The sequence below is a fragment of the Rhinopithecus bieti genome, unplaced genomic scaffold, assembly GCF_001698545.2.
Source record: "Rhinopithecus bieti isolate Rb0 unplaced genomic scaffold, ASM169854v2 scaffold_7414, whole genome shotgun sequence".
Lineage (NCBI taxonomy): Eukaryota > Metazoa > Chordata > Mammalia > Primates > Cercopithecidae > Rhinopithecus > Rhinopithecus bieti.
In genome coordinates this window covers 2,872,377-2,895,046 of record NW_016806087.1, presented here as the reverse complement: position 1 = coordinate 2,895,046, position 22,670 = coordinate 2,872,377, and the positions used below count along the sequence as shown (strand labels likewise).

At 42.8% G+C, this 22,670-nt stretch overlaps 1 protein-coding gene across 1 annotated transcript in view; it reads left to right on the top strand.

Annotated features, from left to right (window-relative positions):
* Positions 1 to 22,670, top strand: part of PUS7 (pseudouridine synthase 7) — a 73,367-nt gene that overhangs the window by 7,605 nt on the left and 43,092 nt on the right. Inside the window, exons 2-8 of the mRNA XM_017874641.1 lie at positions 6,052 to 6,481; positions 8,795 to 8,879; positions 9,012 to 9,113; positions 12,768 to 12,912; positions 18,382 to 18,399; positions 20,079 to 20,190; positions 21,224 to 21,266. Of these exons, the coding sequence (XP_017730130.1) occupies positions 6,052 to 6,481; positions 8,795 to 8,879; positions 9,012 to 9,113; positions 12,768 to 12,912; positions 18,382 to 18,399; positions 20,079 to 20,190; positions 21,224 to 21,266 (935 nt within the window). The remainder of the gene's footprint in view (positions 1 to 6,051; positions 6,482 to 8,794; positions 8,880 to 9,011; positions 9,114 to 12,767; positions 12,913 to 18,381; positions 18,400 to 20,078; positions 20,191 to 21,223; positions 21,267 to 22,670) is intronic.

Here is a 22,670-nt window from a genome sequence, read left to right as displayed (position 1 = left end):
CACTACAAGCTCCGCCTCTGGGGTTTACGCCATTCTCCTGCCTCAGCCTCCTGAGTAGCTGGGACTACAGGCGCCCGCCACCTCGCCCGGCTAGGTTTTTTTTTTTGTATTTTTTAGTAGAGACGGGGTTTCACCATGTTAGCCAGGATGGTCTCGATCTCCTGACCTCGTGATCCGCCCGTCTCGGCCTCCCAAAGTGCTGGGATTACAGGTTTGAGCCACCGCGCCTGGCCTTAATTTTTGTGTTTTTCGTAGAGATGAGGTTTCATCTTGTTGGGCAGGTGGGTCTCAAACTCTTGACCTCAATTGATCCGCCTGCCTTGGCCTCCCAAAGTGCTGGGATTACAGGCGTGAACCACTGCGCCCGGCCAGCTTTTTTTCTTTTTTTAAACTTCTCTGGACACAACAATACAGTTCTGCTGTGTAAATCATCCATAGTAACTATTAAGGACTAACAGTTGAATAAGAGGAGCTATTACAGACCTTTGGCCAAGTCATCATATTTTACTTTCACAGAGAAAAGAAACAGGCTTTGAGAGGTTAAGTCACCCACTTAGTAAATGGCAAAACCTAGATCTGGCTCCAAGATTGTTGAGAGGGGGAGGCCTGATGTTTTTTCTGCATAAGGGAAGGAGGTGAATATTATGCTGACTGTGAATTCCATGTGCCAAGCTGTGTAAATGGCTGTTATTGGCCACTCTTTCTTCCTTACTGAGAGTTCTGGCCTCTGGAAGGGCATCAGGATTTCCTGGTAGAGCTGTGATGCCAGCTGTGAAGTTTGTATGGTCTTTGGGGAGCTATTGCAGGTTTTTGGTAAGGGCGTGTGTGACACAGTGTGATGAGTGCCCACAGGTCATCTCCACTGGGATGTCTCCCCAGGTACCTGCGACACCACAGGACTATAGGTGGGCTCATCTTCCAACACCTGCTCTTCTTTCTGGGGCCCTTATATCAGAAGACCACCACTGTCCCCAAGGATGGAAACTCGAGTCATCCTGAAGTCCTTTCCTCCCCCATTGTCACCTTCTCCTGTCCCTGCTGCTACTTCCTAAATGTTCTTGAAAGTTGCCTTTTTCTATCTCCCTTGCTTCAGCCTTAGATCAGATTATATTAATTTCTTGCCTAGATTACAGCTGTACCCTCTTACCTGGTCTTACTGCCTAACCCCAGTTTCTCTTCAAAGGGGTGCCACAGAATCTTACTAAATTACAAATCCAGTGCTGGTCTGGTTTTCAGGATGTACTTCCTCCTTGTAGCCTCTTGTGGCCTCCGCCCCCTCCCGAGCTGTAACCCCAGACTCTCTTTGTATGTCTAACCCCCATAGTGGGCGATGAGTTCTTTTGCTCTTCCAGCACTCTGTGAGCTCCCACGCCCCCATACCTTTGCACATGCTGTACCTGTGACCCCAAATGCCCTTCTGCTTTTCCTTCCTCTTCCTCACGCCTCAATATTTGACCCAGGCGTTGTAGTCTTTGGTTAGGTTTTGTGTTCGGCGTGTTCTCCGGGTCCTTGTGTAAGCCCTGGTCCATTTTTGTCTCCTTCACTTGTACAAAACCTCTGAGGGTAGTTTTGTTGCTGTAAGGTGAGAGTGAAATCGTATCAGCATTTCATAAACCAGCATTCTTTTTTTGACTACACCTGTTCAGGACAAAGAGTAAGTGCTTTCTTCTTTGCATTAAGTATACTTTTCTGTAACTACAGTTGGGGTCTACTTCTATTCCAGTTTCAGTTTTTTCCATTTTCCGTATTTAATTTCTTGTCTTTCAAAGGAAATTTTTTTTTTTTTTTTTGAGACGGAATCTTCCTCTGTCACCGAGGTTGGAGTGCAGCGGTGCAGTCTTGACTCACTGCAACCTCTGCCTCCCAGGTTCAGGTGATTCTCCTGCCTCAGCCTCCTGAGTAGCTGGGATTATAGGCGTGTGCCACCATGCCTGGCTAATTTTTTGTATTTCTAGTGGAGATGGGGGTTTTACCATGTTGGTCAGGCTGGTCTCAAACTCCTGACCTTGTGATCCACCCGCCTCAGCCTCCCAAAATGCTGGGATTACAGGCATGAGCCACTGTACCTGGCCACCAGAAATTGTTTTAACTGATATTTTTTTCAATCCTTTCTCTCCTATTTTTTGTAGCTGTCATGATACTTTTGTTTTGTTTTGTTTTGTTTGAGATGGAGACTCACTCTGTCGCCTAGGCTGGAGCACAGTGGCATGATCTTGACTCAGTGCAACCTCTGTCTCCTGGGTTCAAATGATTCTCCTGCCTCAGCCTCCCAAGCAGCTGAGATTACAGGTGTGTGCCCTCACATCCAGCTAATTTTTGTATTTTTTAGTAGAGAGCGGTTTCACCGTGTTGGCCAATCTGGTCTCGAACTTCTGAACTCAGGTGATCCACCCACCTCGACCTCCCAAAGTGCTGAGATTTCAGGCGTGAGCCACTGTGCCAGGCCTGAGCCACACTGCCCAACCACTTTTTTTTTTTTTTTTAATGAAAATTTATTCTTAAGTGTACCACAGGCTCCAAGACCATACTTCAACTAGCTATAGGTGGCAAAACATGTTATGGCAGGGAATACAGATGTTTAAACAGAAATGGGGCCAAGCGCACTGGCTCATGCCTGTAATCTCAGCACTTTGGGAGGCCGAGACCAGCCTGGCCAACACCCGTCTCTACTAAAAATACAAAAAATTAGCTGGGCATAGTGGCGGGTACCTGTAATACCACCTACTAGGGAGGCTGAGGCAGGAGAATCTCTTGAACCTGGGAGGCGGAGGTTGCAGTTGAGCCAAAGACTGCGCCACTGCACTCCAGGCCTAGGTGACAGAGTGAGACTCCATCTCAAAAAAAAAAAAAAAAAGGAATGGAACCAAAGGTCACCTTCGCCTCAAATACAAGGAACGGCTGGCTTTTTGCTGGATTTCTTAATACCACCTGTGACCAGGGGTCCCTTCCCTGTCGCTTTTAGCCCAGGGAGTTTCTTCTACTCCTCTTTTATTCTATTTGAAAGACTTATTCTTCCTTGTCCATCTTCTTGGCCACTTATTCTTCCTTGTCCATCTTCTTGGTCACTTCCTGAACTATTTTAGGGGCTCCTTGACACCTGTGAGCCATGCAAGCACACCATCCCTGCGGTCCTAGCTCACTTACCCTCCCGTCATAATCCTTTTTTGCTTTCACTTTTTGCATGTACTTGTTTTATCATTTTCCTTTTTGTCCTTGATTTTAGACAACAGGGTTAAGATCAAATATGGATTCTTAAAATTTTGTTAATCATCATTATTATTTTTCTGTAGAAGCTTATATAGGTGGCTTTCTTGTTTACCATGCCTTGGAGAAATAACATATTTATTTTCTGCTCATTTGCGTTATTTATGGATATGTTTACTAGGTTCATCAGTATGTTAACTTCAGTATCTTGTATATAATTAACATAGAAAAGTTTTTATCCTTATTTTACCAAGAGCATCAACTTAGGCCAGACATGGTGGCTCAAGCCTAAAATCCCAGCACTTTGGGAGCCCAGTGTGGGGAGGTCACTTGAGGTCAGGAGTTCGAGAGCAGCCTGGCCAACATGGTGAACCCCTGTCTCTACCAAAAATTACAAAAATTAGCCAGACGTGGTGGTACATGCCTATGATCCCAGCTACCCAGGAGGCGGAGGTGGGAGGATCGCTTGAGCCCAGGAGGCAGAGGTTGCAGTGATCTGAGATCGTGCCACTGCTCTCAAGCCTGGGCAACAAAGTGAGACCCTGTCTCAAAAATAAAATTAAAATTTGCCATTTTAACCACGTGTACAGTTCAGTAGTGTTAAGTATATTCACATTGTTAGGCAATCACTATCCAGAACTTTTCATCTTGCAGAAGTATATCTCTATAACCCCTGTATGACACCTCCCCATTCCTTTTTTTAATGTGGTATGGCATAGGTATGGCTTTCATGTCAGTAAGAGTGGTTATACAATATTTTATTGTATTATTATTACTATTTTTTTTTGAGATGCAGTTTTACTCTTGTTGCCCAGGCTAGAGTGTAAAGGCGCAATCTTGGCTCACCGCAACCTCCATTCCTGGTTTCAAGTGATTCTCCTTTCTCAGTCTCCTGAGTAGCTGGGATTACAGGCATGTGCCACCATGCCTGGCTAATTTTGTATTTTTGGTAGAGACAGAGTTTTTCCATGTTGATCAGGCTGGTCTCGAACTCCCGACCTCAGGTGATCTGCCTGCCTCAGCCTCCCAAAGTGTTGGGATTACAGGCGTGTGCCACTGCTCCCGGCCACAATATTTAAACAGTTTTTCTAAAGGATAATACATATATGTCAAACAAGCTTCAAATGATACAACTATGTTAATGAGTGAGAACAGCAAATTTCCCACCTCTGTCCCCAGCCACCACTTCTAGACCCTCTTTTAGAGGTAACTACCTTTCCCAGTTTCTTGTCAATGTTGCTACATATTGTTCAGTTTATGTACCCAAGCTTCGTTGCTCTTAATGTTTTGCTAATATAAAAGCACTGTGGCCAGGCATGGTGGCTCACACCTATATTCCCAACACTTTGGGAGGCCGAAGTGAGAGCATTGCTTGAGCCGAGGAGTTCAAGACCAGCCTGAGCAATAATAGCGAGACCTAGTCTTTACAGAAAAATAAAAATTAAAAAACTAGCCAGGTTTGGTGGCATGCTGCTGTAGTCCCAGCTGCTGGGGAGGCTGAGGCAGGAAGATTGCTTGAGCCCAGGAGTTGGAGTTTGCAGTGAGCTGTGATCATGCCACTGCACACTAGATTAGGTGAAAGAGCCAGACCTTGTCTCTGAAAAAAAGAAAAAGGTATGGAGATGAATATCCTTAGAGCTAAAACTGTAAGCACTTTCTTAATTATTTTCTTAAGATAAATCCCTAAAAGTAGTATTACTGGGTCAAAGAGCATACATATATATATATTTTTTGGAATGAAGTTTCGCTTTTGTTGCCAAGCTGGAGTGCAGTGTCGCGATCTCTGCTCACTGCAACCTCTGCCTCCTGGGTTCAAGTGATTCTCCTGCCTCAGCCTCCTGAGTAGCTGGGATTACAGGCACCTGTCACCATGCCTGGCTAATTTGTGTATATTTAGTAGAGATGGAGTTTCATCATGTTGACCAGGCTGGTCTTGAACTTCTGATCTCAGGTGATCCACCCGCCTTGGCCTCCCAAAGTGCTGGGATTACAGGCGTGAGCCACCACGCCCGGTGAACATACATTTTTTTTTTTTTTTTTTTGAGACAGAGTTTTCCTCTGTCACCAGGCTGGAGTGCAATGGTGTGATCTCTGCTCGCTGCAACCTCCTCCTCCTGGGTTCAAGCGATTCTCCTGCGAGTAGCTGAGACTACAGGCAGGTGCCACCACACCCAGCTAGTTTCTGTATTTTTAGTAGAGACGGGGTTTCACCATGTTGGCCAGGATGGTCTCGATATCTTGACCTTGTGATCCGCCCGCCTCAGCCTCCCAAAGTACTGGGATTACAGGTGTGAGCCACTGTGCCTGGCCCCAGCATACATATTTTTGAGGCTTGTGATGCACACTGTCAAATTGCATGCGGAAAGTATTATGGCGGGTTCCTGTCCCACAAAAAGTGTATGCTAACATCAGGAAGAATTATTTCTATAAATGATTTTTAGGATCCTATGAACAACATCAACTATGCCTTTACCTGCTGAAACCAACTTTTTTCCTTTTTCTTTTTCTTTTTTTTTTTTTAAGACGATGTCTCACTCTGTCACCCAGGCTGGAGTGCAGTGACACGATCTCAACTCACTGCTGCCTCTGCCTCCCAGGTTCAAGCGATTCCCCTGCCTCAGCCTCCCAAGTAGCTGGGACTATAGGTGCCTACCACCACACCCAACTAATTTTTAGTAGAGACAAGATTTCACCATGTTGGCCAGGCTGGTCTTGAACTTGTGACCTCAAGTGATCTGCCTGCCTTAACCTCCCCCAAAGTGCTGGGATTACAGGTTTGAGCCACTGCGCCTGGCCTGAAACCAGCTTTTTTATAGGTAATTGTTACTTTCTACTCTTCCCTAACAGGTTTTCTTAAATGTTTTCTTGGAGCCTTAAAGATGGAGATGACAGAAATGACTGGTGTGTCGCTGAAACGTGGGGCCCTGGTTGTCGAAGATAATGACAGTGGGGTCCCAGCTGAGGAGACAAAAAAACAGAAGCTGTCGGAATGCAGTCTAACCAAAGGTCAAGTTGGGCTACAGAATGACTTTCTGTCCATCAGTGAAGACGTGCCTGGGCCTCCTGACACTGTCAGTACTGGGAAAGGTGGAAAGAATTCTGAGGCTGCGTTGGAAGACGAGGAGGAGGAGGAGGAAGATGGACTTTCAGAGGAGTACGAGGAGGAGGAATCAGAGAGTTTTGCAGACATGATGAAGCATGGACTCACTGAAGCTGACGTAGGCATCACCAAGTTCGTGAGTTCTCATCAAGGGTTCTCGGGAATCTTAAAAGAAAGGTACATTTAGTTTATGTATAAAGTTATTTTGATTGTATTAGATTTCTTTTTTCTTTTTTTTTTTTTTTTTTTTTTGAGGCGGAGTCTCGCTCTGTCGCCCGGACTGGAGTGCAGTGGCCGGATCTCAGCTCACTGCAAGCTCCGCCTCCCGGGTTCACGCCATTCTCCTGCCTCAGCCTCCCGTAGATTTCTTTAGAAAGAAATTAACTTTATATTCTTCCTCTTAGCTTTCTGTCTCCAAGGATTGTTTATACTGCTGGTCAAAAGGAATGGATAGGATGAAGGAAACCTACCTGAATAAATAGCCTTGGATTTTTAAATTTTAATTAATTAATTTTTTCCCTTTTTTTGAGAGAGGGTCTCACTCTGTCACCCAGGCTGGCATGCAGTGGCACCATCATGCTTCAAATAAATTCATTCATCAGGCGCAGTGGGGTCACGCCTGTTATCCCAGCACTTTGGGAGGCCGAGGCGGGTGGATCACTTGAGGTCAGGAGTTTGAGACCAGCCTGGTCAACGTGGTGAAACCACATCTATACTAAAAATACGAAAATTAGCTGGGCGTGGTGATGGGCACCTGTGGTCCCAGCTACTCGGGAAGCTGAGGCGAGAGAATTGTTTGACCCCTGGGAGGTGGAGGTTGCAGTGAGCCGAGGTCACACCACTGCATTCCAACCTGGGCAACAGAGCAAGACTCCATCTCAAAAAATATATAAATAAATAAATTCATTAAATGGTTTCAGGTTTTCTCCTGAGTTTGTTTTATCATCTTACTCTTTTTTCATTTGAATGTGCCACAGCTATGGTAGAGGAAGGTAGTCTTTGGGGTCAGGTGGATCCCAGTGTGAAGTTCGCTACTTAATAGTTACTTAGCCTCTCTGAACCTCAGCATCCTCATTTAAAAAATGGATCAGGCCAGGCATGGTGGCTAACGCCTGTGAGCCCAGCACTTTGGGAGGCCGAGGCAGGCAGATCACTTGAGGTCAGGAGTTCAAGACCATCCTGGCCAAAATGGCGAAACCCCGTCTTTACTAATAATACAAAAATTAGCCTGGCATGGTGGCACGCGCCTGTAACTCCAGCTAGTTGGTAGGCTGAGGCAGGAGAATCACTTGAATCCAGGAGGCGGAGGTTGCAGTGAGCTGAATCGAGCCACTGCACTCCAGCCTGGGCAACAAAGCAAGACTGTCTCAAAAAAAAAAAAAAAAAAAAAAGGGCCAGGCGCAGTGGCTTACGCCTGTAATCCCAGCACTTTGGGAGGCTGAGGCAGGTGGATCACTAGGTCGGGAGATCGAGACCATCCTGGCTAACACAGTGAAACCCCGTCTCTACTAAAAATACAAAAAATTAGCCGGGCGTGGTGGCAGGCGCCTGCAGTCCCAGCTACTCGGGAGGCTGAGGCAGGAGAATGGCATGACCCCTGGAGGCGGAGCTTGCAGTAAGCCAAGGTCACGCCACTGCCCTCCAGCCTGGGTGACAGAGCGAGAATCCATCTAAAACATCAATAAATAAAAAGTTAAAAAAATAAATAGAATAAAATAAAATAAAATTTTAAAATGGATCATATTACCACATTGGGGTTGTTGAGGATTTTGAATAATGCATATAAAATATTTAACATAAAGGTAAGCTTCAGGCTAGTTCATGGTAGACTTACTGGGTTCTGATTGAATTAACCATACACCATATTTTGCAATTTAATGTAGTGTGGACTGTCTGAATAGTCATAGGGTAATGTTAATAAGCTTTTGTTTTGGCATTTCTCTGGAAGAATATTCTAGAAGCTAAGAGGATCTTTTAAGTTCTCGTATAAAACTTGAGCCAAGGTGTGGTTCAGCATTCATTAAGAAACCAGAAATGGCCAGGTGTGGTGGTTCTTGCCTATAATCCCAGCACTTTGGGAGGCCAAGGCGGGAGGATCAGTTGAGGTCAGGAATTTGAGACCAGCCTGGCCAAAATGGTGAAACCCCATTTCTACTAAAAATATAAAAATTAGCTGGGCGTGCTGGCGCGTGCCTGTAATCCCAGCTAGTCGGTAGGCTGAGGCAGGAGAATCACTTGAACTCAGGAGGCAGAGGTTGCAATGAGCAGAGATCGAGCCACTGCACTGCAGCCCAGGCAACAGAGCAAGACTCCATCTCAAAACAAACAAAACACACCCCAGAAAAAATAACTCCATGTGATTTTGCACTGAAGTTTTTGTAAATTCCTTGTTTTGCACAATAGTAAGGCTTACCGTTGATCAAGTTTATCATAAAATTAATAGAAAACAGGATGTTAATTATCTGAAAATTCATGTTTTCTTTTCATCAGATACTCCGACTTCGTTGTTCATGAAATAGGAAAAGATGGACGGATCAGCCATTTGAATGACTTGTCCATTCCAGTGGATGAGGAGGTAGAAGTAGCTCTTTAGCAAATGTCACCTTCTGTATAAAAATAGCACTTCCTAGAGATTTAGAAATTTAGAGCTTTACTAAACTTGAATTCTGTGTATGATTCATTGTGCGTTCTCATGGTTCTTTTAAAGGACCCTTCAGAAGACATATTTACAGTTTTGACAGCTGAAGAAAAGCAGCGATTGGAAGAGCTCCAGCTCTTCAAAAATAAGGAAACCAGTGTTGCCATCGAGGTAAATAATGCAAAATATATGAAAATTTTTTAGGATTTTAGTTGCTTTTGGGTGGATGTTAAGTGTTTATGGAAAAAATTACAATGGTTAACAAAGGGTGACTTTGCTGTATTGGATCTAAAGGGTATTACCCTAAAAACTTTTTTTATTGGGGCAAATAACTAGTATCCCAGATAAACTGTAGCCCCCCAAAAGTTACATTTTTGTTTAAAAACACTTTTATTTGGGTACAGTGTTACATGCTACTCCGAAGTCCTAGGCTGAAGCCAGAGGTTTATTTGAGCCCAGGAATTGAATACTAGCCTGGACAACATAGTGAGACACCATCTCTGAAAAAAAATTTAGGGACCACAAATTAACAACGACATATGTTGTTTAGAATCACAGAGTAACAATTGTACCATGTCTGTTGTAACAGGACCACCATTTGCTGCCTGTCAGGTGTGTGACCCAGGTCAGATTCTGGCTTCAACAGCTTCTTGGTCTCAGTTGGGACTCTTGGAAGGGGAGAAAATAGGGAAAGGAAGTAGGGGAGCATTTATTTGCTCATCCTGGGTCGATTCTGCTGTTGAAGAAAAGAAGAGCTCAGCTACTAAATAGAATAGTAAATGTTGTTGCTAAAACTTTTGTTCGCTGGGCACGGTGACTCACACTTGTAATCCCAGCACTTTGGGAGGCCAAGGTGGGCGGATCACTTGAGGTCCGGAGTTTGAGACCAACCTGGCCAACATGGCGAAACCCCATCTCTACTAAAAATACAAAAAAATTAGCCGAGCGTGGTAGCGCAGGTCTGTAGTCCCAGCTACTTGGGAGGGTGAAGCAAGAGAATAATTTGAACCTAGGAGACAGAGGTTGCAGTGAGCGGAGATCGTACCACTGTACTCCAGCCTGGGCGACAGAGCAAGACTCCGTATCAAAAAAAACAAAAAAAAATTACGTTAAATTAATTTTGTACTACATTTTAACGAGTTATGGGGTTTTTGGTTGTCTGAAATTTCCCCTGCTATCACTCCTACTTAGTAAGTGTACTACAACTTTTCAGAATTCATTATCTGCCCCTTGTCTCCCTCCCCACCTGAGCTTTCCAAAAGTGTGTGGTATTGCAATGTTAGAAGTCTTCAATTACTGACAAAATCTTTAGACAAAACCTTTAGCAACGCCAAGAAGAAAATTCCTGGCAGATTTCTAGAGCAATCCAGAAGGATGGTCCAGGTTTCCTTTGCTTGAACAATGCAGAGGTTTATCTTAGGCTTATAATATGTATTTTGTATACATGTGGTAATATTTACTATTGTCTTAAAAACTGAGGTTTTCCCATCTACTGAAAGTCTTTATGTTTAAAAGGCATAAACTATGGGCAAGTTTCCTCATTTGTAAAATGAAGATGAAAGACTTTCTGAGTTTTTGAGGTCTAAATATATATTCATATACACAAGCTATCATTCTCCTTGCTATCAGTAATTTCAGATCTAGACTCACTTTTTGCTCTGAAGAAGTCATTTACCTGTAATTGTAATGTACTTTGGTGGGTTTTTTTCATTTTTTATTTTCTTGAAGTATCATCAAGTTGCTGGGCGCGGTGGCTCACGCCTGTAATCCCAACACTTTGGGAGGCCGAGGCAGGTGTATCACCTAAGGTCAGGAGTTCGAGATCAGCCTGACCAACATGGAGAGACCCCATCTCTACTAAAAATACAAAAAGTTATCCTGGTGTGGTGGCGTGTGCCTGTAATCACAGCTACTCAGGAAGCTGAGGCAGGAGAATCACTTGAACCCGGGAGGTGGAGGTTACAGTGAGCCAAGATTGTGCCATTGCACTCCAGCCTGGGTAACAAGAGCGAAACTCTGTCTCAAAAAAAAAAGTTTCATCAAGTTTAGCTAGTAGCAGTTGCAATATATCTTGATGTTTTCAGCTTGCAGGTTACAAGCCATTAATGGGTCATGAAATCAGTTTAGTAGTGGATCTCAACCAGCATTTTAAAAAAATGAAATAAAATAAGGGCTGGGCACAGTGGCTCAGGCGTGGAATCCCAGCACTTTGGGAAGCTGAGGTGGGCAGATCGCTTGAATTCAGGAGATCAAGACCAGCCTGGGCAACATGGCGAAACGCCATCTATACAAAATATAAAAAAATTAGCTGGGGCCGGGCGTGGTGGCTCAAGCCTGTAATCCCAGCACTTTGGGAGGCCAAGATGGGCGGATCACGAGGTCAGGAGATCAAGACCATCCCGGCTAACACAGTGAAACCCCGTCTCTACTAAAAAATACAAAAAAACTAGCCGGGCGAGGTGGCGGGCGCCTGTAGTCCCAGCTACTCGGGAGGCTGAGGCAGGAGAATGATGTGAACCCTGGAGGCGGAGCTTGCAGTGAGCCGAGATCCGGCCACTGCACTCCAGCCTGGGCGACAGAGCGAGACTCCGTCTCAAAAAAAAAATTAGCTGGGCATGGAGGCACATGCCTGTAGTCCCAGCTATTGGAGAGGCTGAGATAGGAGGATGGCTTGAGCCTGGGAAGCAGAGGTTGCAGTGAGCCAAGGTCGCATCACTGCACTCCAGCCTGGGTGACAGAGCCAGACCGTGTCTCAAAAAATATATGTAATAATAATAAAATAGAAAATATTTGTGCATTGCAAATAGTAAGTAAGAATCTTGTTTTGTGATTTTTTTTTCGATTCTTAAAATAGGCATATACACACATTTATGGTTATGTTTAGTAAAGAGGGAAAATGTCTCAGTATGAGATGCACTCACAAACTGAAAATATCATGTAACTAGTGAGTTTATATCATGTTGATTTTACTGTGAACCCATGTGCTAGAACTTCATTATGAAATAATTTAGAATAGAATTCAATAGGAAGCAGCTGTAGGTTGGATTGTTCAAAGGACTGAGCTGCTGACATACCAAAAGGCCTAGCTTTGCCTGCATTTTCACGTAGGAGCCCTAAGGTGTCTGACCAGCAGAGACTCTGAGAGGGAGCATCTGGGTTGGTGGCCCCTGGGTTTGACAGCCTGGATTTCAAATCCATCTCTACCACCTTCCAGCTATATAGCCATAGACACAATTCCTCACTTCTAAATAGATATAATGGTGTTATGATGGAGAGATTACAAAGGTTAAATAAAATGATGACCGAAGTACTTTGTCCAGTGTCTGGCAGATGGATGTGCTCCATCAACAGGCTCCCAGGATTTGCAATATTGGGAAGCTCTGAAATATTTCTGAGACTGGGCATGGTGGCTCATGCCTGTAATCTCAGCACTTTGGAAGGCCGAGACAGATGGATCACTTGAGGCCAGAAGTTTGAGACCAGCCTGGCCAACATGGTGAAACCCCATCTCTACTAAAAATACAAAAACTAGCCAGGCGTGGTGTCTCATGCCTGTAATCCCAGCTACTCAGGAGGCTGAGGCACGAGAATCCCTTGAACCCAGGAGGCGGAGGTTGCAGTGAGCTGAGATCACTCCACTGTACTCCAGCTTGAGCGACAGAGCAAGACTCTGTCAAAAAATAAAAGATTTTTGAAATTGTACGCAGGCACTTTTGTTATTTTGAGTAGTTAATAAGGTGAGCAGTGTTTTTAACTAATTCACTGTATTACTTCCCTATTTAATGTTTGTTAACTTCGTGGTGTTGCTATCTGTTTTTTTAATAGGTTATCGAGGACACCAAAGAGAAAAGAACCGTCATCCATCAGGCTATCAAATCTCTGTTTCCAGGATTAGAGACAAAAACAGAGGATAGGGAGGGGAAGAAATACATTGTAGCCTACCACGCAGCTGGGAAAAAGGCTTTGGCAAGTAGGTGTCTATGGGCGGCTTCCTCCTGCCAGGCAGCCATGAGCGGCAGGCCCGGCTCCTCGTTAGCCTTGCCTGTTCATGTTCAAGGGCTACTGTAGTGCTGCTCAGAGAACAATATTGATCATGTCCCTCCTTCAGAGAGGGTGAGTATTGTCACGTCAGATGCCAGCGCAGCCCAGCAGCCTGCCTGGAAAGGGACATTAGGTCTTCTATGTGAGTAAAGATTTGCTGAAATTATAGTAGTGCCTGAGAGAGAGTCTTAGGAATTTGATATGTTCCCTGAAGAGCTGAGCATACTGAGTGGCAATTCAAGAAGAAAATAGAAGCATTATTGCTCATTCTGTGTTCTTCATGGAGGAAAGAAAGCTTTCAGATGAACAAAAAATGCTTGTCACCTATCCCAGTGGCACATTTTTTGTGAGTCCCCTATATATTTGTTTTATTTTTTTGGATACAGAGTCTCCTTCTGTCACCCAGGCTGGAGTGCAGTGGCACGATCTCAGCTTACTGCAAACTCTACCTCCCGGGCTCACGCCATTCTCCTGCCTCAGCCTCCCTAGTAGCTGGGACTACAGACACCCACCACCACACCCTGCAAATTTTTTTGTAGTTTTAGTAGAGATGGGATTTCACTGTATTAGCCAGGGTGGTCTCAATCTCCTAACCTCCTGATCCGCCCACCTTGGCCTCCCAAAGTGCTAGGATTACATACGTGAGCCACCTTTCCCAGTCAAGGCCCCTATATTGAAAGAGGCTTATTTTTTGCCAGGCCCCTATATTGAAAGAGCTTTTGCTTTCCAACTATATCTTCTTCAGTCACACATAAAAAATACGGAATATATAGAAAGACACCCTTTTGTCTCAGCCCATCTTTTGTTGTCTATCATTCATTTGAAATGGGCATATTCCCAATGAGTGACCGATATTTATGTTCTAATAAATATCTGTGTTTTCTACAGCCACAAAAGTTTCTATTTGCATATAACCTTTCAGGAAAATTAGGTAATTTTTTTCTTTTACCTACCAAATTGACAGATAAAATTTAAATGAAAATTACAACAAGAAAAAGTTACTTCCTTACCCTCCTCTCCTACCAGTGGTGACCTGTATTAATGAACAGTTATTCCCAGATATATATGTTGGGGCAAAATTCTAAGACCATATGACAAAAAACTGTTTATTTATTAGGGCTCTGTCAGTATTCTTTTAGGTTAATTCAACAGTTAATGCTGTGATGGATGAAGCCTTAATTGCTTATAACCATGTTTCTAGTGAAATGAGAGGGTGTAACAACAAAGAGAACAGCAGGAAAGCTTAGCTGTGCCTGAAGAAATAATCTAGTCAAGTCAGCAAGTCTGGATAGTGCTATAGAATGAGATACCTGAGCAGTTCCAGAGGAAGAGGTGGAGATCAGAGGCCAGTTTTCAGTGAACTCTGAAAAGAAAAGCCAGATGATGTGTCCTGGAACTGCTTGGGGCATGAGTTCTTAATTACTTTTTACTTCACAAACAGTGATGTGGTTGCTGTATGTTTCTTTAATGTCTGGGTCATGGTGTAAAATATCACTGGAGCAGCCTTTCTTCAGCCAAGGTTGTTCAAAGAGGAGTAAGCCCAGTGGAAAGTGGTTTGAGCCACTGTTGGTTCAGTTCTCCCAAGGATAGTATATAGGTAGTAATTACTCTAGATGGAGAGGAGAGGTGACTTGCTACAGACAGCGATGCCTTGGGCACTTGGTCCTAATTCTGTCAGGGAACCCAGTTGGGAAGGCTGCTAGGGAGTTATTTTTTGTCAAGAAACAGCCCATGTTGGTCAGCAGTGCTGCCCGTTATGAAGGCAGGAAGACAAGGCAAGGTCTTATTCTGCTTGGTGTGGTCGTGAGGAAGCAAGTTGGAAAAAGCAAAAACTGTTTTTTTGACAGGTGGCTTCTTGGAAGTGATAATCATTTCTCGGGATGCTAGGTTTTGTGAGAGGATGGAGGACATTTTCAGACCAAAGCAGCCATTACAGTCTTTCTCCCCATCCCCTTCATTAAACATGGTGCCAGGTCTCTCATGTTGTATTTTTATCCATGTTTTCTCTGCTTATGCCACACCCACCTTTCATTTTTTGTTGTTACAAAGTTTCCTTAAGATTTTACAAGTGAAGTGCTGAGCTGTGGAGCTGTGTCATGTGAACCACCCTTCCCCATTTTCCTTTGGGCACCTTCAGTAGGATAGGAATTTCTCACTTTAAAAAGAAGCAAGAAGGAAGTCAGATTGGATCAACCCCCCTTGTATAGAGAACCACACTTCTTGGGGTTGTGGTGTTGTGGCATTTATTCAAAGATGGACTAAATCTCTGCCATCTGAGCTGTTCTCTCCCACCTCCTCATGGAAGGCCATCCCTGCCTGGCCTGCATTCATCTTTTACAGACCCCACTCTTCCCAAGCTGAGAGTGGCCTAAAGTGAACACCCCTAGGAAAGGAAGAAGAGCTGGTATCCAAAGATTATTGTTCATGGCCCTCTACCAGTGACAGCTTGTCCTCCTGAGCCGTCTTGCCTAGCATTTGAATGATTTAGCTTTTAAAGTATCGTTACAAAGCTTTGTAATTTACAATTTTTTTTTTTAGCTCTATTACTACCAGATCCTGATATAAATTGTTATTGGTGGTTATACATTATCTAGCAGATTCGCAGTATTCTTAACCTGAACTTTTCTCAGATAAAACTGTGCATCCTAAAACATAGATGTGGTAGATTCTAAATCATGGTGCCCAAACACCACAAATTACCAACTATTTAAACTCAGACATTATTTTATGTGTTCAGCCAGTCTGATAGGGCACATTGCTTTACCTACCAAAGTGTATATATGGTGTTTTTTTGAAAATGCTATCTAAACTATTACAACATTACTGATAATTTATATTTTGAGACAGATAGTATACATTCCAAATGCCTCTAAGAACATAGTTGTTAAAGACTTACGTAAAAAAAGAAAATTCTGCCATGTGTTATGCATAGGTTCTCTATATTTTCTGAATTGAATTGTCCCCAGGAGGGATCCCTGTGTATAGGAATCCATAGAGACTCAGAAGGAAGAGCCAGACAGGTACAAAGAAGCTCTCTGGGAAAGACTGGTATTATGGAATCCACAGGAATAGGGAGTCCCAATAATCAGAGTGGTCAGTGGACTATCATTGCTTCCATTCCTGTAGCAATGGAAAATGCTACAGGTAGATCCAGCAAGATAATTACTCTGAAACCTGTCTGTCAGTTTAGCAACATGGAAGTTGTTGGTGTTTTTTCAGCAGAGCATTCTGGTGGAATGATGAGGTTGGAAACCAGTTTACACAGTAGGCTGAGATGGAAGGTAGTTTATACAGACTGCTTTTTCGAATAACCTGTAAAGAGGAGAAGAAGGGAACATGATTAAGGAGAGAGGAACATAGGTTAGGCTTTTAAGATGGAAGAGCTGTGAGTTATTTATATATGCAAGGGAGACAATGGAGGGCCGGGTACGGTGGCTCACGCCTGTAATCCCAGCACTTTGGGAGGCCGAGGCGGGCGGATCACTTGAGGCCTGGAGTTCCAGACCAGCCTGGCCAACATGGCAAAACCTCATCTGTATAAAAGAAAAATATATGTTTTCAAAAAAGAAAGAGATAACGGAGAGGGAAGGTGAAAATTCAGGGAGGAGAATAACAAACTAAAGATAATGGGTGGAGTAGAATCCCTGAAAAAACTGAAGGTTGGTGTGCAGGGATGCGATGGTGGGAATGACCTTGAATAAGAAGGAAAGAATGTTCTGCATGCTACCCCATCTTTTCATCTTTCTCAGCTAGAAACATTTTTCCTTCCTTATTCATGGAGATCTCCATGCTCAATAAATGAAACTTCCTGAACTTGGTTTCCCTTTTATCTGGTTTCCATTTCTGCTAGACTGGGACTGCCTTGTCAGGCCCTCAGAAGCTGGAAGCAGCCTTCTTCAAATAGGAACCATATTACCCAGCCTGGGAATTCTGTGCATTTGCAGTATAAATCAATGTCTCAAAAATGTCTGCAAGTTATTTTAAATTCACGCAAATTATAAAGCTAAGTATATGCTGCTTAGCATTCTTAGGGGGTGGAATTTTATGAAGTCACACAAATTGCCCAAAATAAATGGAGACTCATTGTTTTTTCTGTTATTTAAAATATTTCCAGTTAATCAATGCATATACTTAACTATTTTGTATATTGAGTGCACTTAGAAAAAGAATGCATACTTGTATCTGTTGTTTGCAAAGGAGATAATTGTATGCATGCTCAGTGCTTGAATTTGCTAAATAGAAGATGCATGCTTGTGAGCCAAAACTCATATTCTGTTGTCATGGTTTCTCTTAAGGTATAGCAGCATTTAGTTTTTGAGTCTTGTGGCTTCATTTATTTCTTGCCATTATACTTATTATGAATACTCTGATATGAATACTCTGAATAGGTAGTTGAGAAAAATGTAGCTACACTTCCTCAGCTTTTATCACAAGTGTTTTTAAAGTTTTTATTATGGACATTTTCAAACTTGCAGACAAATAGAGGAAATAGTATATGTAACCTATGTACCCGTAAACCATCTTAAAGATTATCAACATTCTGTTGTTTTATCGATCTATTCTTCCTACTTTTTTTTCTTGCTGGAGCATTTTAAAGGAAATTCTACATAGCATGGCTTTTCACTCATAAATATTTAAGTATGTATTTGCCAGATGAGGACTGAAACCCCAAAATATTAACACATCCAAAAACATCAACAATAATTTCTTCCTATCACATACCTATTGCATATTTGGTTTTGCTGTATCTCAAAAATGTCTCTCTTATATACAGATGGCTTGTTCAAAGAATGTTAAAAACAAGGTCAGAACATTGCACTCATTGATAAGCCTCTTAAGTCATCTCTTAAATCTTTTTTAATCTATAAAGAACTTAGCTGTTTTATATAATATTTAACATTTTTCAAATTTAAAAGCCTTTATAATTCAATGCAAGAAATTCATGAAACCCGGAAAAGTACAAAGCAAAGCAATAATTACTTGTAGTCTCACTATCAAAAGAAAAGATACTCACAAATAGCATTTTGGTACATGTCTTCCCATATTTAAGAAAACAGATCTCTTTTTGGGGAAGCATTTACTATCCTTCAACCTTTTGCTTCAGCCCATGGGTACAGACAGTGCAGCTCTGAGGATGAACTAACATGCCCGTTATGAAGGGATTGAGACAAGGAGGCTGTACCTGTAGGAGCGTTTTCTACTTGTTCACTGTTTGCCTCTAAAACATTCCATTGTTAATGTCTAAATGGCTGTTAACCCACTGTATAACTACCGGGTGCTGTAGAAGTCCTCAGTGTAAACTTACCATGCGATCATTTGCATGTTCACCTCTAAAGCACTTTAATATTATCAATTAAACATTGCTCTTTTGTGCTCTTTATGCTGTGCATTTGGACAGAGGTCAGAACTGCAGCAGGTAAGAGCATTTGGCGTTTCATGTAGATAAAGTGAAATGCCAAAGATTTTGTCACAAGTACTAAGTATAGACAACTTTGCTTAACTGATAGTGAGCTGGAAGGAAAACCGAAAATGATATTCCTACTCAACAGTTTTCTGAAGAACTTGTGAGGAATTCACACCAAGAACTAAAGAAATACTTGTAATACTTTTCTGTCCAAGACAGAAAAAACTCACATATTTATCAAGAAGGAAGGATGATTCACTAGGCATACATGCTATGGCAGTTTTCTGAAATGGTTTATGGATTCTTTTATTCTTTTCATTGTAGCTTAAATCACTAACTTACCAAACAGTGCTTTTGCCTTGACAAAGCCAGGTATCCAAGTACCAACTTCAATACCAGCAGTATCTTAAGCCTCTGAAGATAAAGGATTCATGAGTTCATGAGAAAGGATTATTTTTAAAAGAAGAGGACTCTTTCTAGGAATTGTTGTATGAAACATTTTGTCAGCTTTTCTTTCGTGGAGTTACAGTAATCAGATGAACTAGATGTATTGTTTAAGTAACAACTGCAGCTCTATGCCACAAAAGACTCATGAATGTTATTGTACAGTGTCTGTAAAGTGCAGTTTGGGCTTACATGTTTTTCCCAAAGTACTTAAATAAAAATACATACACTTGGAGCAGCTTAAATCTAAATCATATATATATGTGTGTGTGTGTGTGTCTATATATATGTGTATGTGTATATATATGTATATATATACACACACTTTTTTTTTTTTTTTTTTGAGATGGAGTCTCGCTCTTGTTGCCCAGGCTGGAGTGCAATGGCACGATCTCGGCTCACTGTAACCTCCGCCTCCCAGGTTCAAGCAGTTCTTTTGCTTCAGCCTCCAAAGTAGCTGAGATTACAGGCACCGCCACAACGCCCAGCTAATTTTTGTATTTTTAGTAGAGACAGGGTTTTACCATGTTGGCCGGGCTGGTTTCAAACTCCTGATCTCAGGTGATCCACCTGTCTCAGCCTCCCGAAGTGCTGGGATTACAGGTATGAACCACCGCACTCGGCCTAAATCTTAGATTTTTTAACACAGGATTGAACAGCTGAAGTAACACTAGCTGCTCAGAAGTTAGCATTTAACCTGGCTTAATTTTTTTATGTTCTGTTTTTTAATTAAAAATATTTTTCTTTTATTTATTTTTTGAGACAGGGTCTTGCTGTATCACCCAGACTAGAGGGCCGTAGCATGATCTCAGTTCACTGCAGCCTCCACCCGCTGGGTTCAAGTGATCCTCCCACCTCAGCCATCTGAGTAGTTGGGACTACAGGTGTGCACCACCATGCCTGGCTATTTTTAGTGGAGATGGGTCTTGCCATGTTGCCCAGGCCAGTCTTGAACTCCTGAGCTCAAGCCATCTGTCTGCCTTGGCGTCCCAAAGTCCTGAGATTACAGATGTGAGCCACCGTGCCCAGCCACATTTTAGCTTTTTATTTTTAATGTGGATAGATAATATTAAGTGTCCAATTATAGGAAATGTAATACCTCTAGTCCACACAGCTATAACCACTTAACCTATATTTCTTTATCAGACTAGAACTGATATCCCACTCAAAGGTTCTATAGCGAAAAATGAGCTCTTACACGTAACTTTTACTATGGTGTATATAACGTTAATTTTTTTGCTTTCAAGATCCAAGAAAACATTCTTGGCCAAAGTCTAGGGGAAGTTACTGCCACTTTGTGCTATACAAGGAAAACAAAGATACCATGGATGCTATTAATGTACTCTCCAGATACTTAAGGTGAGTTACTGTTGTTGTGCTTGTACAAAATCAAAGCAACAGAAATGTATATTCCTTTTTCCATGCTAATGGAAAAAGGAGCAGGAGGAGCACAGAAGCAAATGCTCCTCCCAATGATAGTTTTTCTTTCTTTTTTTTTTTAGACAGTCTCATGCTATCACTCAGACTGGAGTCTGATCATGGCTCAGTCTGGAGTATGATCATGGCTCACTGCAGCCTTGACTTCCTGGTCTCAGGCATTCCTCCCACCTTAGCCTCCTGAGTAGCTGGGATTACAGGCATGTGCCACAATGCCAGGCTAATTTTATTAGGTTTTAGAGACAGAGTCTCACTATATTGCCCAGGCTGGTCTCGAACTCCTGTGCTCAAGCAGTCTTCACACTTCAGCCTCCCAAAGAATCTCCGATTGGCCTGGCGCAGTGTGGCTCACACCTGTAATTCCAGCACTTTGGGAGGCCGAGGCAGCAGATCATGAGGTCGAGATCGAGACTATCCTGGCCAACATGGTGAAACCCCGTCTCTACTAAAAATACAAAAAATAGTTGGGCGTGGTGGCGTGTGCCTGTAGTCCCAGCTGCTCAGGAGGCTGAGGCAGGAGAATTGCTTGAATCCAGGAGGCAGGTTGCAGTGAGCTGAGATTGCGCCATTGCACTCCAGCCTGGCAACAGAGCAAGACTCCGTCTCCAAAAAAAAAAAAAAAATCACCAATCACGGATAGGAGGTGCCTTGTTTCCTCCAGGCATGAGCCACTGTGCCAGGCCATGAGGATAGTTTTCTTAGGCAATGGATGAATTAATTTTTTTGACCCCCCCCACATGCATAGTGCCAATAATTCAAGATGAACATTCCATAAGTAAATGATTCGCATGCAGTGGAGAGTTACCAATCCATGTGGCTGAAAATAAAAATTAACTTTCTCTTTTGAAAGCCTATACATATCATTGACGTGGTTGCAGAGGTTGGTTTTGCCAGACTGGTAGCTCTCAATTCCTGGAGACTGACTAAACCTGAGACCGGTGTGATTTTCTCGCAGGGATGTAAATATAGCAGAGACTGGATCTCTGGGGATCGGCAAGGTGCCAAGCTTTTCTTAAAAATGGAAGTGGCTACGCACAACAGCAAGTCTGTATGCTGTGGAAATTTGGTCTCCAATATATATTTAACTCATTTTAAATATGGTAACACAGTGTATTAGTTTGCTAGGACTTCCATAACAAAATATCACAGACCAGGTGGCTTCACAGAAATTAATTTCCATATGCTTCTTAAGGCTAGCAGTCCCAAGCTCAAGGTGTCGGCAAGTTTGTTTTTTTTTCCAGAAGCCTCTCTCCTTGGCTCACAGATGGCTGCCTTCTCACTGTGTCCTCATGTGGCATTTTCCCTGTGCACGCACACCCTGGTATCTCTGTGTGTCCACATTTCCTCTTATGAGGACACCAGTCAGATTGGATTAGGGCCCACCCTAAATGGCCTCATTTTAACTGAATCACCTCTTTGAAGGCCTTATCTCCAAATACAGTCACATTCTGAGGTCCTGGGGGGGTCAGAGCTTCAACATACTAATTTTGGGGGAGACACAGTTCAGCCCATAATACACAGTGCCCAATTAAGTAACATTTATTTTGCTGTATTTATTAACTCCCTGGGAGAGAGTCTGTGATACTACGCCTGTACCTGAGCCAAAGAGAACAGACTATTCTTGACAGGAATAGATAGGTGGGGAGGGAGTTCCTCCGAGGTTGGGAGTTGAGGATTGCTCAGGGTTTAAGAAATCCTTCCTGACTTTTTCCTTCTCATATGAAACGGTTAAGTTTATAAAATACTTCTTAGTTAACTAGGTTACTTCCATCTTTATATCAAAACTATTCAGATCCCAGCTTTAGCATTTCATTTGGCTTTTTTCATTTTTTAATACAAAGCAATAGCAGCATTTTAGGAAAATCACACAGTAGTAACTTTTAAAATTGAAGATGAATTTTCATAGTGGTACGTTATACCTCTAGAATGCATTTTTCTTTGTTTTCACTGTCTTATGTAATGAATTGCAGGTGATGGGTAGGAAGTGCATTGTGGCCTTTTTTGTTGCTGGCTAGCCAAGTCTTTGAACAACATCAATTATTTACTAATAGCTACAAATGTTTACACTGCTAAGAAAGGAATTATTGGCTGGGTGCGGTGGCTCACCCCTGTAATTCCAGCACTTTGGGAGGCCGAGGTGGGTGGATCACGTGAGGTCAGGCGTTCAAGACCAGCCTGGCCAGCATGGTGAAACCCTGTCTCTATTAAAAATACAAAAAATTAGCCAGATGCGGTTATACCTGTAGTCCCAGCTACTTGGGAGGCTGAGGCAGAATTGCTTGAACCTGGGAGGCAGAGGTTGCAGTGAGCCGAGATTTGTGCCCCTGCTGCACTCCAGCCTGGGTGACAGAGACTGTCTCAAAAAAAAAAATTGGCCATCATTTACTTTTTTTTTTTTTTTT